Source organism: Epinephelus moara, chromosome 3 (genome assembly GCF_006386435.1).
Source record: "Epinephelus moara isolate mb chromosome 3, YSFRI_EMoa_1.0, whole genome shotgun sequence".
NCBI lineage: Eukaryota > Metazoa > Chordata > Actinopteri > Perciformes > Serranidae > Epinephelus > Epinephelus moara.
In genome coordinates this window covers 13,291,324-13,304,080 of record NC_065508.1, presented here as the reverse complement: position 1 = coordinate 13,304,080, position 12,757 = coordinate 13,291,324, and the positions used below count along the sequence as shown (strand labels likewise).

Here is a 12,757-nt window from a genome sequence, read left to right as displayed (position 1 = left end):
TTCTTTTTTAATGTTCAAAATAAACTTTCAAATCAAAATCAATCAAATTAATTAAACTTCCCATCATGACTGGGCTGCATTTTTGCCAGCAGAGTCAATTTTTTCCGAACAGCTGATTGGCCAGTGGGTGGTGCTTTTTATAGGATTAGATTCAACCCTGAACTTACCCTGCTCCGGAGCAGGATAGCCGTTCAGAGTAAGCTATCATGGTGATCTACCCCAATAAGAACTGAACCGGCTTTGTGAGACCGAAAACCCAGGGTTAACCCTGAAGTTACCTCGGTAAGACATTAATCCTGCTTCGTGATACAGGCCCCTGGTGCCCATTCAAACCTAAAAAGAAAACTCTGCTATACTTGGATTTTTAACGACTTGGCTGACCACAGCGAGCACAGACAAGAGCTGTTCCTCCTCCTCAGAGGGATCTGTAGTGTAGGATATATTTTTGGCTCACAGAAAGATAATTCAACAACATTCAATGTGGCTGAGAGAACACGCAGCACTTGGCCCTGCAGTAAACAAATGGCCTCTACCAAGTGCACCACCTACAGTTCATTTACTGCCTTATATGTGTAAACTGAGGTTAAATCATAATGTGGTCCATAAATACCACCAAACACTTTCCAGCAGTTGGAGGCATTAAATTACCAAACTTGAAAGACAGTTGTGAGACAGAAACAGAGGTGACACAGCAGAAATAGGTGAGAGAAATAAATCTCTGCAGCAGACTGGTGTTTTATCAGGAACTCCCAGTACTTTCTTATTCATGTCACGTCAGGAGTTATTAATATTAAGGGTGCTAAACCCTCTGATCCCATTTTAAATGCCACAGGCAGGTCAGGTAGTGAGAGCTCTGGAGATGATGACTCAGAGAACAGAAAATGTCGAACATTTGCTGGTTCCAGATTCTTAAATGAGAGGATTTGAGGATTTCCTTTATTGTACGATAGTAACCTCATATTTTGAGATTGGAGACATTTGATGACGTCAGCTTGGGCTGTTAGTGTTGGTGGATTCTTTTGCTGACATTCTCACTGATATTTTATCGCCCATGTTTTGGAATTATTATGTCCAGCTTTGCACCATAGGATAAGACAACTGGGGTTTTATTCATATAATCAAACAATAAAGCAATGGTTGTATGAAACTTTCAATAATGTCAGCCAGCTGCGGTTAACTCATCAGTTATGGTGGCATACTCTTGGCAACTTTTTGGTCAACATGACAGGTGGCGCTTGCTTGATTAAGTGGCATCTACCAGTGAGTTTGCAGAACTGAAACTTCTCCTGTTTGCCAAGCATTTAGGAGAACTATGGTGGCCGAAGAAAACACCAATACATTCTCATTTGGACCTCGTCACATATTGACGTTTGGTCATGGACCTTCCACGTCCAGATATGATGTGATAGGTACCCTTGGTGCATTGGTTGTTGATGTTCTGGGATGCCGTCAAGTTCTGCCTGTTACATGCATTGTCCTCTTTCAAAATACACTTCCATTTTCACAGGAAATTTACTGTTTATGTGCTGTCTCTTTCAAAATAAAAGCACTACGTCAGTACAACAATGTGAACTGATTTTTTTTCCTTCAACAGCAAAAAACACATGGTTAGGTTTAGGATAAAGGAACAGTGTTTGGCTTTATGATCTTATGGGACGCAAACACCACTCCCCCAGGTTAAAGTCAATGTTTGTTGGATCCATCCACCACCCTTCCCATCCCATCCCACCCTACTTGGACATTCGCCGCCTTACTTTTCATTCTTGTCCCACTGCATTTCCCCCTGATGCCACCAAGTGCCATTAAACTATCACGGCCACCAGCCGCATATCATGCTGACATGAAAGTACGGCTTCTTTCGTCAGTGTCTGACGCCGCAAGTCACTGCCCAAGCACCGGATTTCGACAGCTTCAGAGTGAGACAGGGTTGTGTAAAAGCAAAATGGTCATTTCTAGAGCTAGTGTTTTGTTTTTCCATTCTGGGCTACTGTAGAAACAACATGGCAGACTTTGTGGAGGAGGAACCGTTCCATATGTAGATTTAAACGGCCCATTATAACAAATACAACTATTCTTAGACTCATTGATGATAAACTGAAATGAAAACATAGTTATGAACATTATATTCCCTTTCTGCCAATATATCCCTCTATATCTCACAAACATGACCTCTAATGTTCAGTGAATGTCTTTGTAAATCTTGCACAAAATCACATAGCAGAAGGCATTTTCAGCAATCAGCTGGGCCAAAAACAAGCACACCACCTGCCCTGCACTGCCTGTTCCCCAACCACCTGCCCCCAGATGGATCAAGTTTATCTTTGAAGAAACTTTTCAGACTCTGTATTTCCTGACCCCTGCAGTGCTGTCCTGTTACAGTCACAGTTTGACATCTGTTATATTTGATTAGTTGCCAAACCTCAAGGAAGTGGGTGTTTATATCATGAGCCAATCTGAGTGCAGACATCACAGAAGAGTAGAGATGCTGATGCATGAGAGTAGTGTGCTACAGATGAATGCCAGGAACAACTTTTTATCAAGTCTGTGAGGGACGGAATAATGACCTTCATCCCAAGTATTCTGGTTTTAGTTTCTGTCCGTGCCTGTTTGTGAACCTAAATGAACTTGGTTGTTAAAGGGGAACTCCTCAGATTTTACTCATTAACGTGTGTTTACAGGTCTTTAGTAGTAATACATGTGAAAATGTTATAGAAAGCCCATAAACGCCATAGGGAGCTATCAAAATCTGATAAGTTCCCTTTGGTGATGTCACTTGAGTCAGTGTCAGGTGTGGCTGAAAATTACAAGTTTGAAAATTAAAAAAAAAACATTAATTTTTAGTAAGGAAAAGGCCAGATTATTAGACCTCTGTAGCCCACTCTTCATCTTGTGGCTCAAGGCTACCTGATCCATTACTAGTAAAACACACCTGAATTTCCTGCTGAACTGTTGCCGGTCAAATTACATTATGGGTAACATGGGTGGCAGGTTTTGGCAAGAAAGAGGACTGTCTTACATAATAAATACAATATTTCTGATTCTGTTGCATCAGTTTTTATCATTTTTGAAAAACTGCCAACTGTCAATAGTCCAACAATGGTATAGCAGTGCAATGCTAAATCGGTGGAGTACTCTTTTAAAACGAGAATATAACCAGGTCCTAATGGAGTGGGTCCAATCACACATCAAGTGAGCAACACAGCAAGGAGTGTGTGGAGTGATGGTGGGAAGTTACATGAGGGTTTCAGAAACGGTCTACATCGTTTTCTTGTTCAGGGGATGTTGTGGTCTCTCTGTTACTGATAGTACTGTATAGCAATAAGGTTAAACGATAATTAAATCCTCCGAGCTCAAACAACAAAACATTTTATCAGTACTACATGTGCTGTGACAGACCTAATGGGAAAGCCCAGGAGCTTTCCTAAATCCTGGTGGACATAGAATTACTTTCCAAGGCTGAGAAAGTTGATTAACTGCTTTGTTCTTACTTGGACCAAATGTACCTCACTATGAGGTCTGTTACAACCAATTCCCTTTGCTGAGATGAGACAAATGCTTCCCCGAGTTGGTGTGAATTTGCTGCAAACAGAAGTAGACGAAGTGGTCAGTTGTGAGGGTTTAATCAGATGAGAACAAGTAAGAATGATGGCCCTTGTGGTGAGAATGCAAAATATCTTGAGACTACATTGCATTCTAGTCTTGTGAGGCCACTGTCAGTGGACAAATGGTGGTCTAGTTTTGTTCAGCAACCCTAAAAATCTTGATAAATTTTCACAAAGTCATAATTAGATTACAGTGTCCGTACAAATTAAGATCGCAACACTTGAGGCACATTGCAAAAGTGCAAAAAGGCCCAAAACCTTAAATCCTGAGAAAGGAAGGTTCTGGATGCTCTGGTCCTCTAAGCAAGTGTTTAATGATACAGCAAATCTTTAAGTCTTTAGATCCTCATCTGGGCAAGAGCAGCAAGGAATCGCAGATCTTATAATGGCAACAAATGTAGTAAAATCAAATCAAAATAATACAGATACATATGACAAGTACTACAGTGGAAAAATCGTTGTGAAATTGCAATGCATACTGTGAAAGCTGTTGCATTTTGTGACAAACCCACAGAAAATATTGACCTGAGTTTGCAATTCTCCTCGGCTCTATAACTGTCTTAAAGTCTTCCTGCACGTTGTCTTGTTTTAAAGGCCCTGACACACCAAGCCGACCGTCGGTCATTGACCAAATTCGGGTCGTCAGTGAGCATCTGTCGGCCTAGTTTTTGCGGTGTGTCCCGCACCGTCGGCACTTCGGTGTCGGTGGCTTTTCGGCCGATTGAGCATGTTGAATCGGCGGCGAAGCTTGTCGGTGAGAGAGATCACTCGGATTGGTTGTTCAGGTTTTATTTCCTCGCCCCTGTAGCGAGTGAATCTACCTGCAGTGAAACCAGGGCTAACAGACGCTTCCTCCTCAGGCTCCACTTCACTCAGCTGCCCGACAGACCCGCTGCTTCTTCCCACTTTAACCTGAATAGCGTTAGCCGCAGCATGACGGGAGGGAAGCACAGCCAGTCAGCCTCCACTAGCCTCTGAGCAAGCTGCGGCTCTCCAGGGCTAGCTGGAAGCAGCTAGCGGAGCGTTAGCTGCAGCATGACTGGAGGGAAGTCCCAGCTCTCCATTTGGATCCAACCGGAGCACCGAGCCCTGGTTTTTTATTCAGGTTAAAGTGGGAAGAAGCAGCGGGTTTATTGGGCAGCTGAGTGAAGTGGAGCCTGCGGAAGAACACCGGGACCGTCTGAATGTAATAGCCAGTGGAGGTACTGCGGTGCTCGGCTGCACCAATAGGAAACCCCTCGGCTGTCAGGATGTACCACTCACTCTCTCACTCCGCTCTCTCTCACGCAGGCGCAGAACGTACTACGTGCTACTTGGCCGCCGGATGTAGTCCGTGTAGTGTGTTCAAATGCAACTGACACAGGGCGACTTGAGGCGACGTAGACGACGCAACAGTTGGCTTGTCGGTTTGGTGTGTGCGCACCCTTACAGTGTCAAAACAGACGCTGTGGTCGACAGCAGCACACAGATTTACCACCGGTGCCATCTCTTTATCTCAAATTTGATCCCAGACACTGACATGAATGAATTAAAAGTACCAATTCTCACTGAAAATGTTTCATTTTTCTACAACCAAATACTAACCTTCAAAGTGGTTTGAAGCTGTGTCCATTAGTATTCACACCACATGCCGTCAATCTTCACTCTGCCACTGCTGAGTTGTGTTGTGGTCCCAGTGTTCTGTGTGGACTGTTGAGTAGCCTACTGCAGGTTAATTCAACTCAGGCGGGGCACCAAGAAGATGAGATTAGTTTGACCAGAGAGGTCTCATCATCCTGCGCTGTGAAGCTTTTACTGCAAGATGCTAATAAAGTTCATAATGTGAGTCCACATGAGGCTGCTTTATGCTCTATGACTGTTTGCATGGATCCAAGCTGTCTCCCTCAGTCGGATAGTATCTGCATCCTGTGTGAGCTTTTATGAGATCTGTTTCTCTGTGATCCTGTAAAATGGTAATAGCTTTTGTTAATCATCAACTCAACTGTGAGAAGTCTTCTGTCTGCAGAGCAGGAGGCAGTGACAAACAACTAGAGGAAGAGTAGGAGGGGGAAGAACACAAATAAGGAATGCGGGACATGCTGCACCGATGCTGTGATAATGAGACTCCACAGTAGGTTACATGAAAGTGGAGCCAAGCCAGCTCTTTGACAAAGAATAACACGCAGTTCTGTTGTGGCTCATGGGGCCACACTATCCTTGGGAACAGTAGATAATATATAAGGTAAAAGAGAGGAGTAGAGGCCAGAGCAGTACCTCCACTGCCACCTTATGTTTATCTGTAAATTTACAGTATTTTCAACAGCATATGATGAGGTACCTGTCAGAAAACATATGAAAAAAAGATGTTTCAAATGTGCAAATTTAATTAATTCCTCAGATTTGATGTGACATTGTCATCACATCAGATCAAAGGGGGGTCTGGGTCAGCTCATGGGGCAGCTACACTTAGGGAGAGATTTGCAGTAGCGGGAGCTAGTCAATGACACAGACAGGCTGAACAAGCTGAGGAGCTCAGCTTTGAAGCTACTTTTTGGATCTGTAAAACATCTTGGAAGCGAGAGACTTTCACGGCGGGGTCAAAGCTATTGGGAAGGAGTTTTATGTTAGCCAATGATGGAGCAGACAACAAATGGATGTGTGATTAGTCCAGGGCACAGGAGTGGCTTCAGTGAAGGGACAACTGAATGACAGACATCACTGAAAATGAAATATTAGAAGGTTTGGCACATGCAGTCCAAAGAGAAATTGTGTCTGTGGTGTTGGAGCGCACATTATTTTGACTAACAGCTGATGTAACCACCAATGTATGAACATCTGAGCAGTTTTTCACTCTTCATCTTACCTGACCCATTACTAGTAAAACACACCTGAATTTCCTACTGAACTGTTGCCAAATTACATTTTGGGTAACATGGGTGGCAGGTTTTGGCGAGAAAGAGGACTGTCTTACATAATAAATACAATATTTCTGTTTCTGTTGCATCAGTCAATCATTTTTGAAAAACTGTCAACTGTCAATAGTCCAACAATGGTATAGCAGTGCAATGCTAAATCGGTGGAGTACTCTTTTAAAACGAGAATATAACCAGGTCCTAATGGAGTGGGTCCAATCACACATCAAGTGAGCAACACAGCAAGGAGTGTGTGGGGTGATGGTGGGAAGTTACATGAGGGTTTCAGAAAAGGTCTACATCGTTTTCTTGTTCAGGGGATGTTGTGGTCTCTCTGTTACTGTTAGTACTGTATAGCAATAAGGTTAAACAATAATTAAATCCTCCGAGCTCAAACAACAAAACATTTTATCAGTACTACCTGTGCTGTGACAGACCTAATGGGAAAGCCCAGGAGCTTTCCTAAATCCTGGTGGACATAGAATTACTTTCCAAGGCTGAGAAAGTTGATTAACTGCTTTGTTCTTACTTGGACCAAATGTACCTCACTATGAGGTCTGTTACAACCAATTCCCTTTGCTGAGATGAGACAAATGCTTCCCCGAGTTGGTGTGAATTTGCTGCAAACAGAAGTAGACGAAGTGGTCAGTTGTTGAAATTAAAAAGACAATATCTCTGATTCTGCTGCATCAATTTAAATCCTTTGTTACTGTGCATCACAAGTCTCACTATGTTACAGGAGTGCTAAGATAAAATGTTGGAGTACTTGTTTTAATATAATTTGACATGACAGTAACTGAGCAGTTAGACCACTTATCAGCCATTGAGTATGTAACCCAAATTATGGGACTACTAGGCCTATGGATAATCAGTTGGTCTCCAAAATATGAAAAACATGCTCTCATGCAGTTAAAGTAGTTCGACCATTCAAACTGCACTTTTAGGCAGAGCAGATAAGCACTGAGCTGATAGAGGGTCGTTAGATCAGATGGGACATTAGCTGAGCTCCAGATAACTCTTCTGTATGAGGCAGTAAAACCCTTAAAGATAGGAACATCCTGATCCTTTTCTCTCCTCTGTCCATTCACTCCCTCCGCTCCTTTCTCTCCCTCAGACAGTTCACACTGCTTCTCTATTTCCCTCTGCCTCACACCTTTTTTCCACCACCTGCTTCGCTCATGCTCAGTGGCATTCTCTCTCCATCTTTAATTTTATCTTTCCTATTTTAAGCTTGCTTTGTTTTTCAACACAAACCTCAAGCATTTTCAGATTCATGGCGCTGCTGGTACTATGGTTCAGTGGGATTTAAATGCAAATCACACAAGTGTCAAATATAGATGTCTGGGATTCTGGGATAAAGCAAAGAATGGAAAATCCTCAAATACAGCGTAATCTTAGTCATTCAACCAAAGCACATCTAAATTCTGTCATTGAAAAGCCTGGTCTTGTGTAACACATTTTCCTCAAAATACTGTATTAAGAGTGCAGCTTTACATATGGGCTGTGCCATCATACATGTCATGCCAAACATGACATGAAACTGAGAGACAGTTAGTGAATTTGGGAGTAACAAGCTAATTTTTTATGTTGCCCATGTGACATTCAAATGTTTGTCCTCCCAGTGAGGTAATCTCCAAGCTGTGGGGAGTAGTCCCCGTGCATTTACTCACTCAATATGGCGCTCTGCTCCTGAAAGAAAAAGACTAAATACAAAAAAAGGTCAGAAACAAATAACCAAATAAACAGGCAAAGGAAATACAATACGGCAACCCAGACGGCAACCCAGTAATCAATTAAACAATTAATGTAATCAAGTAATAGAATAAAGTAATCAAAATAGTCAAAATGAATTAAGGTATTCAAATAACTGGATACAATAACCCAGTAAAGTAAACAAAGGACCCAGCCAAATCAGTAAACAAAGTAGCAAAGAAATAAACTAAGCAGGAAATAAACCAATGAACAGTGTAATATAACCCAGTTGACTGTAACAGATATTTAGAGGATAACCCAGGAAACTGAACCTTAAAGAAAAACAAAGAAAACCCACTAAATTAAACCCTAACAAAACAAGAAAAATAAGGTAACTAAAGGGACTCAATTAATGAACACAAACAAATCAACCTTTAAAAAAATGCAAATTAACATGGGAATTATGAGGGTTTCTTTACTAATCATACCTTGGGCACAGGACACCAGCCACAGCAGGGACAGAGCAGAAGACCAACTGACTGAACAATGGCACACAGGCGCCTCATATAGCCTGGCCTGATTAGGGATTTGGTTGGGGGAAGGGGTCAGCCTCAGGCTGCGTTCACAATTGCCACACACACATACCAACACTAGGGGAGTATTCCCCACCACATTTGCATATCAAAAGGTGTTTTGATAGTCTTTACAGAACTGTGTGGAAGATGTGTACAGAGCAAACTTAGTAAGTGGCTCTGTTAACACCACATTTTAAAGGGCCAGTGTGTAATATTTGGCATAGTTTATTGTCAAATCTGAATCTGAATCTTCTACCCATTAATATGTTTATATAAGTGTATAATCGTTATAAAATAAAATTCGTTTGGTTTTCGTAGCCTTATAATTATGCTTTTATACATATATATATATAGCAAGGGCCTTGCTTTAGAGAGGTCGCCATCTTGCGCCGCCATGTATGTACGGCAGCCCAAGCGGACAATCCAGCCAGCCAGAGAACGCGTTTTGCATGTATAAATAAACCAACGAAGAAGACAGCGGAAGGAAGGAAGAAGGAGGAGGAAACAGCAGAGAGTGTTAGTAGTTCGTCGATAGAGAGTAATGAAAAGTTTTTTTAGTTATAAAGTTCGCGAATGGACCACACTTACCACGCAACAGGAGAGAATGAACCTGAACCGTCATCTGCGAGGAAAAGAAGACGCAAAGAGGGGCAAAGAAAACGGGACAAGCGGCGGCAGAGAATAAACATCGGTGATGTTTTTCAGCGATGGAGGGGGTTCATGAAGGACAAAGAGCTTCAGTCTGACGCTGAAGTGGCATGTTTTCTGCTGGACAGATAAACTACTAAAATAAATGCTACTATTTGTCAGCACGTAGTATAATAGCGTTACGTGTCGGACTCGACAAGTAGGGGGTGAGGAGGAGAGGCCACCGTAACTTTGCCGACGGGAGGGGTGAGCACAGGCGAGCGAGTGAGCGCTGCAATCTAGAATCTAAACGCTACATGTCACTGTTTTCAACCCATTTTACACAATGGCCCTTTAATAGAAAAGAAGTTTAGTTTGGAGAATAACTTTTCTCTCATCTCTAAAAATTAGCATTACAGTGTGGTGCCAGTTTCACGATGCACCCACTGACTTTTGTGTTAGACTATGTGTCATACTGTATTTCTAAAAAGGCAAACATCACACTCTGCAGCATATTTACTGCTTCATTAGCTGTTGAATACAACACGTCTGTTTGTTTACCAATGCAACACGGTCATATCAGCGTCGCACTTATAAATATTTATTCATAATATTACTGTGAAGCATATCATGCAATGTGTAATGTCACTGTTGTTATCACACAGTTATCTAACGTTTAAGAATAAATCTGTCTCAACATTTAATCACTTCAAAAGCTCTCCTCTGAACTATTGAGATAAAAACACAAAGTTCTATCAGTTCACAGGCAAAAGAATAAATGAAGCGCCTCAAAAGACTTTACTGGTTTGCTTTCTTTCATGGTTCTAATGTGGTAGACATAATACAAATCGGCAAGGTAATCCAGAGAAAAGACACTGAAAATAACTAATTAGCAAGCGTATGAATACTGCCTGTGAATAAATAAAAAGAGCATCATGTTCCACTTTCAACTGAATGAATAGTCCAATAATTATATTATGTGGCAGATGAGAGGCTCAGGGTGAGTTGAATTTGTTCCTCAATTTCTTTAGACGCTCACAATTTCAGAGGACAGTGTGTCTTTGATTTGTCAACATGAGTTTTTGTGCTGGTGAAACACTCCTGAGACTGAAATAACAAGTGGTTCAAACTCTGGGAATATGTCTGACAGAGAAGCAGAAAGAGAAAGAAGTCGCCTAGGAGAGATGACAGCTGAGGCTTGATTATCTTCCAGATGTATCCTATAAGTAATAACCAAAAGTCTGCAGGGCAAGCTGAAGAACACGTGGATGTCGTCCATCCTTTTATCCATTCATGGAGTTGTCAAAGTCGTTTCCAACATTAGACATGTCTGACTTAATCATGACACAAACCTGCAGCTCAGCCGTGATTCAGTCTCTATAAATAACAACCATGCCGATTATTTAAATTATACAGCAGCGGGAAGTGGACATGGAGTCTCAGGCAGGATAAGACTGACTGATTCAATAAACCAGTAGTTGACAGAACAGATTATGCAAATAAAATGACGTAGATATATCACTGGAAGTTTTGTGTACTTTGGTCTGTGCTTGATGGTTTTTAGTCGTTCTGTTTAGTTCTTATGAAGGAAAATCTTAATGCTGTCACAGTCCTGCGTCTGGACCACCGAGAGGCCTTCAGACTTTTCCTTTATAGACTGGCATTATATCTTAGTTGGTATCTGTCTTTGTTTTCTCACACTCAGTTGTCATGACAAGTTTGTTTTCTAGGTTTTGGGTTTTCCGTGTTTCCTGGGCGTTCAGTTATGTTTTGCATCATTGCCTCATTATACTCACCTCATGTGTCATGTCTTGCTTATCGTTCTGCCTGTTTTCTACCACAGGGGTTAGTCTAGGTGGTTCAGGCATCTGATTAGGACGCCCCCTGAGGTGCTCTGGGCACATTCCACTGGTAGGAGGGAGAGAGGGATTACATATCTCATCTGGCCTGGGAACGCCTTGGGGTACCCCAGGAGGAGCTGGAAAGTGTCACTGGGGAAAGGGACGTCTGGGTTTTTTTTGCTTAGCCTGCTGCCTCCGCGACCCGGCCCTGGATAAGTGGATGAAAATGGATCCACTGTATCCAATTTGATGAGCTGTAACGTTACATAAATGCCATCAAACGTAGCCATGCAATTACAGTAGCGCTTACTGTATGCAAAGTGTCTGTCCCAATGTTTTTTGGGGGGGGGTTTTAACCACCTTAGTGGTATCCGTTATCTCTGACAGAGACTTTAGGGTTTGTCGAGCCAGCTCAGACAAAGACAGTCTGGCTCTGCTGAACTGGCTTTGCGCTACAGCCCTCTGGTACCATTAAGTCTTGTCTGTTTCCCAGTGTACAGGTGTTCCTAGTTTTTTTTTTGGATTTGTCTTTGTTAATTTCCTGTTTTTGGACAGCTTGCTGTTTATTTTCTGAACATTAAATCACCCAAATCATCCTGCTGCCTCATCTATTCATTCTGTGTTTGGGTCCAAACCTGCCATCCCCAAATTGTGACAAACGCTCCAGCATACACTGATATTTCAGACAAAAGTTTCAACATAACAATGTCCTTGTTTGCACAAAGTCAGGCCCATAAAGAAATTGTTTTATAAGTTTGGTGTGAAAGAACTTGACAGGCCTGCACAAAGCCCCGACCTCAACATCATCCAACACCTTTGGGATGAACTGGAACACTGCTCAGAGGCAGGCTTTACTGTACATCCAAATGTCAGTGCCTGACCTTTCAAGACTCCTGCCAGGTTCCAGTAAATTGGAGACTGTTACAGCAGCAGGTTAATGCAGCAGGGTTTTTGTTCAACTTTCATGTGTGGGAATGTTTAAGTGTCTAAAAACTTTTTGGTCATGAGGTAAAAAATACACAGAAAGAGACAAAATGTTGTGCTGTAATAAGCCAGCAGATGACCATCAGTGCATGGATATAAGCTTATGTTTGGCTGTGAATAAGGCACAAAACAATGTTAACAACCTGTGAGAGAATATGCCACAAAAGGAGTTTAACCCATCATTTCTGAAATATCATACTCAAACATGAGGGTTTACATTTTACCACCTTGTAAAGCAGCAGCATGAAAGCATCATCATGCACGAGCCAAACAACAACCAAAAAGCAAATACGCTCAGAAACAACAAGCACAATTAGCAATGCAATTACTCCACAGAGAGAGACGACAGCAGCCTTAGAGCAGAAATTAGCGTGAAGCCAACAGAATGACAAACAGATCAACAGTCACTTGTCGGAAGTGTCAGCTGTAAAAATTTGGTTACAATTTTCTCGCTGATGTATTTTGAATATTCAATTCACTTTCCTCCTATTTAAGATGGAAACTCATGTAAAACAACATGTTACATGTAACTGTGAACAGTATGT

General features: G+C 41.9%; 1 protein-coding gene across 1 annotated transcript in view; it reads right to left on the bottom strand.

Moving 5' to 3' along the window:
• rxfp2a (relaxin family peptide receptor 2a) overlaps positions 1-5,324 on the bottom strand; it is an 80,775-nt gene extending 75,451 nt beyond the window's left edge. Inside the window, exon 1 of the mRNA XM_050040290.1 lies at positions 5,187-5,324. Within this exon, the coding sequence (XP_049896247.1) occupies positions 5,187-5,214 (28 nt within the window). The 5' untranslated portion in view covers positions 5,215-5,324. The remainder of the gene's footprint in view (positions 1-5,186) is intronic.
• Positions 5,325-12,757: the final 7,433 nt, after the last annotated feature.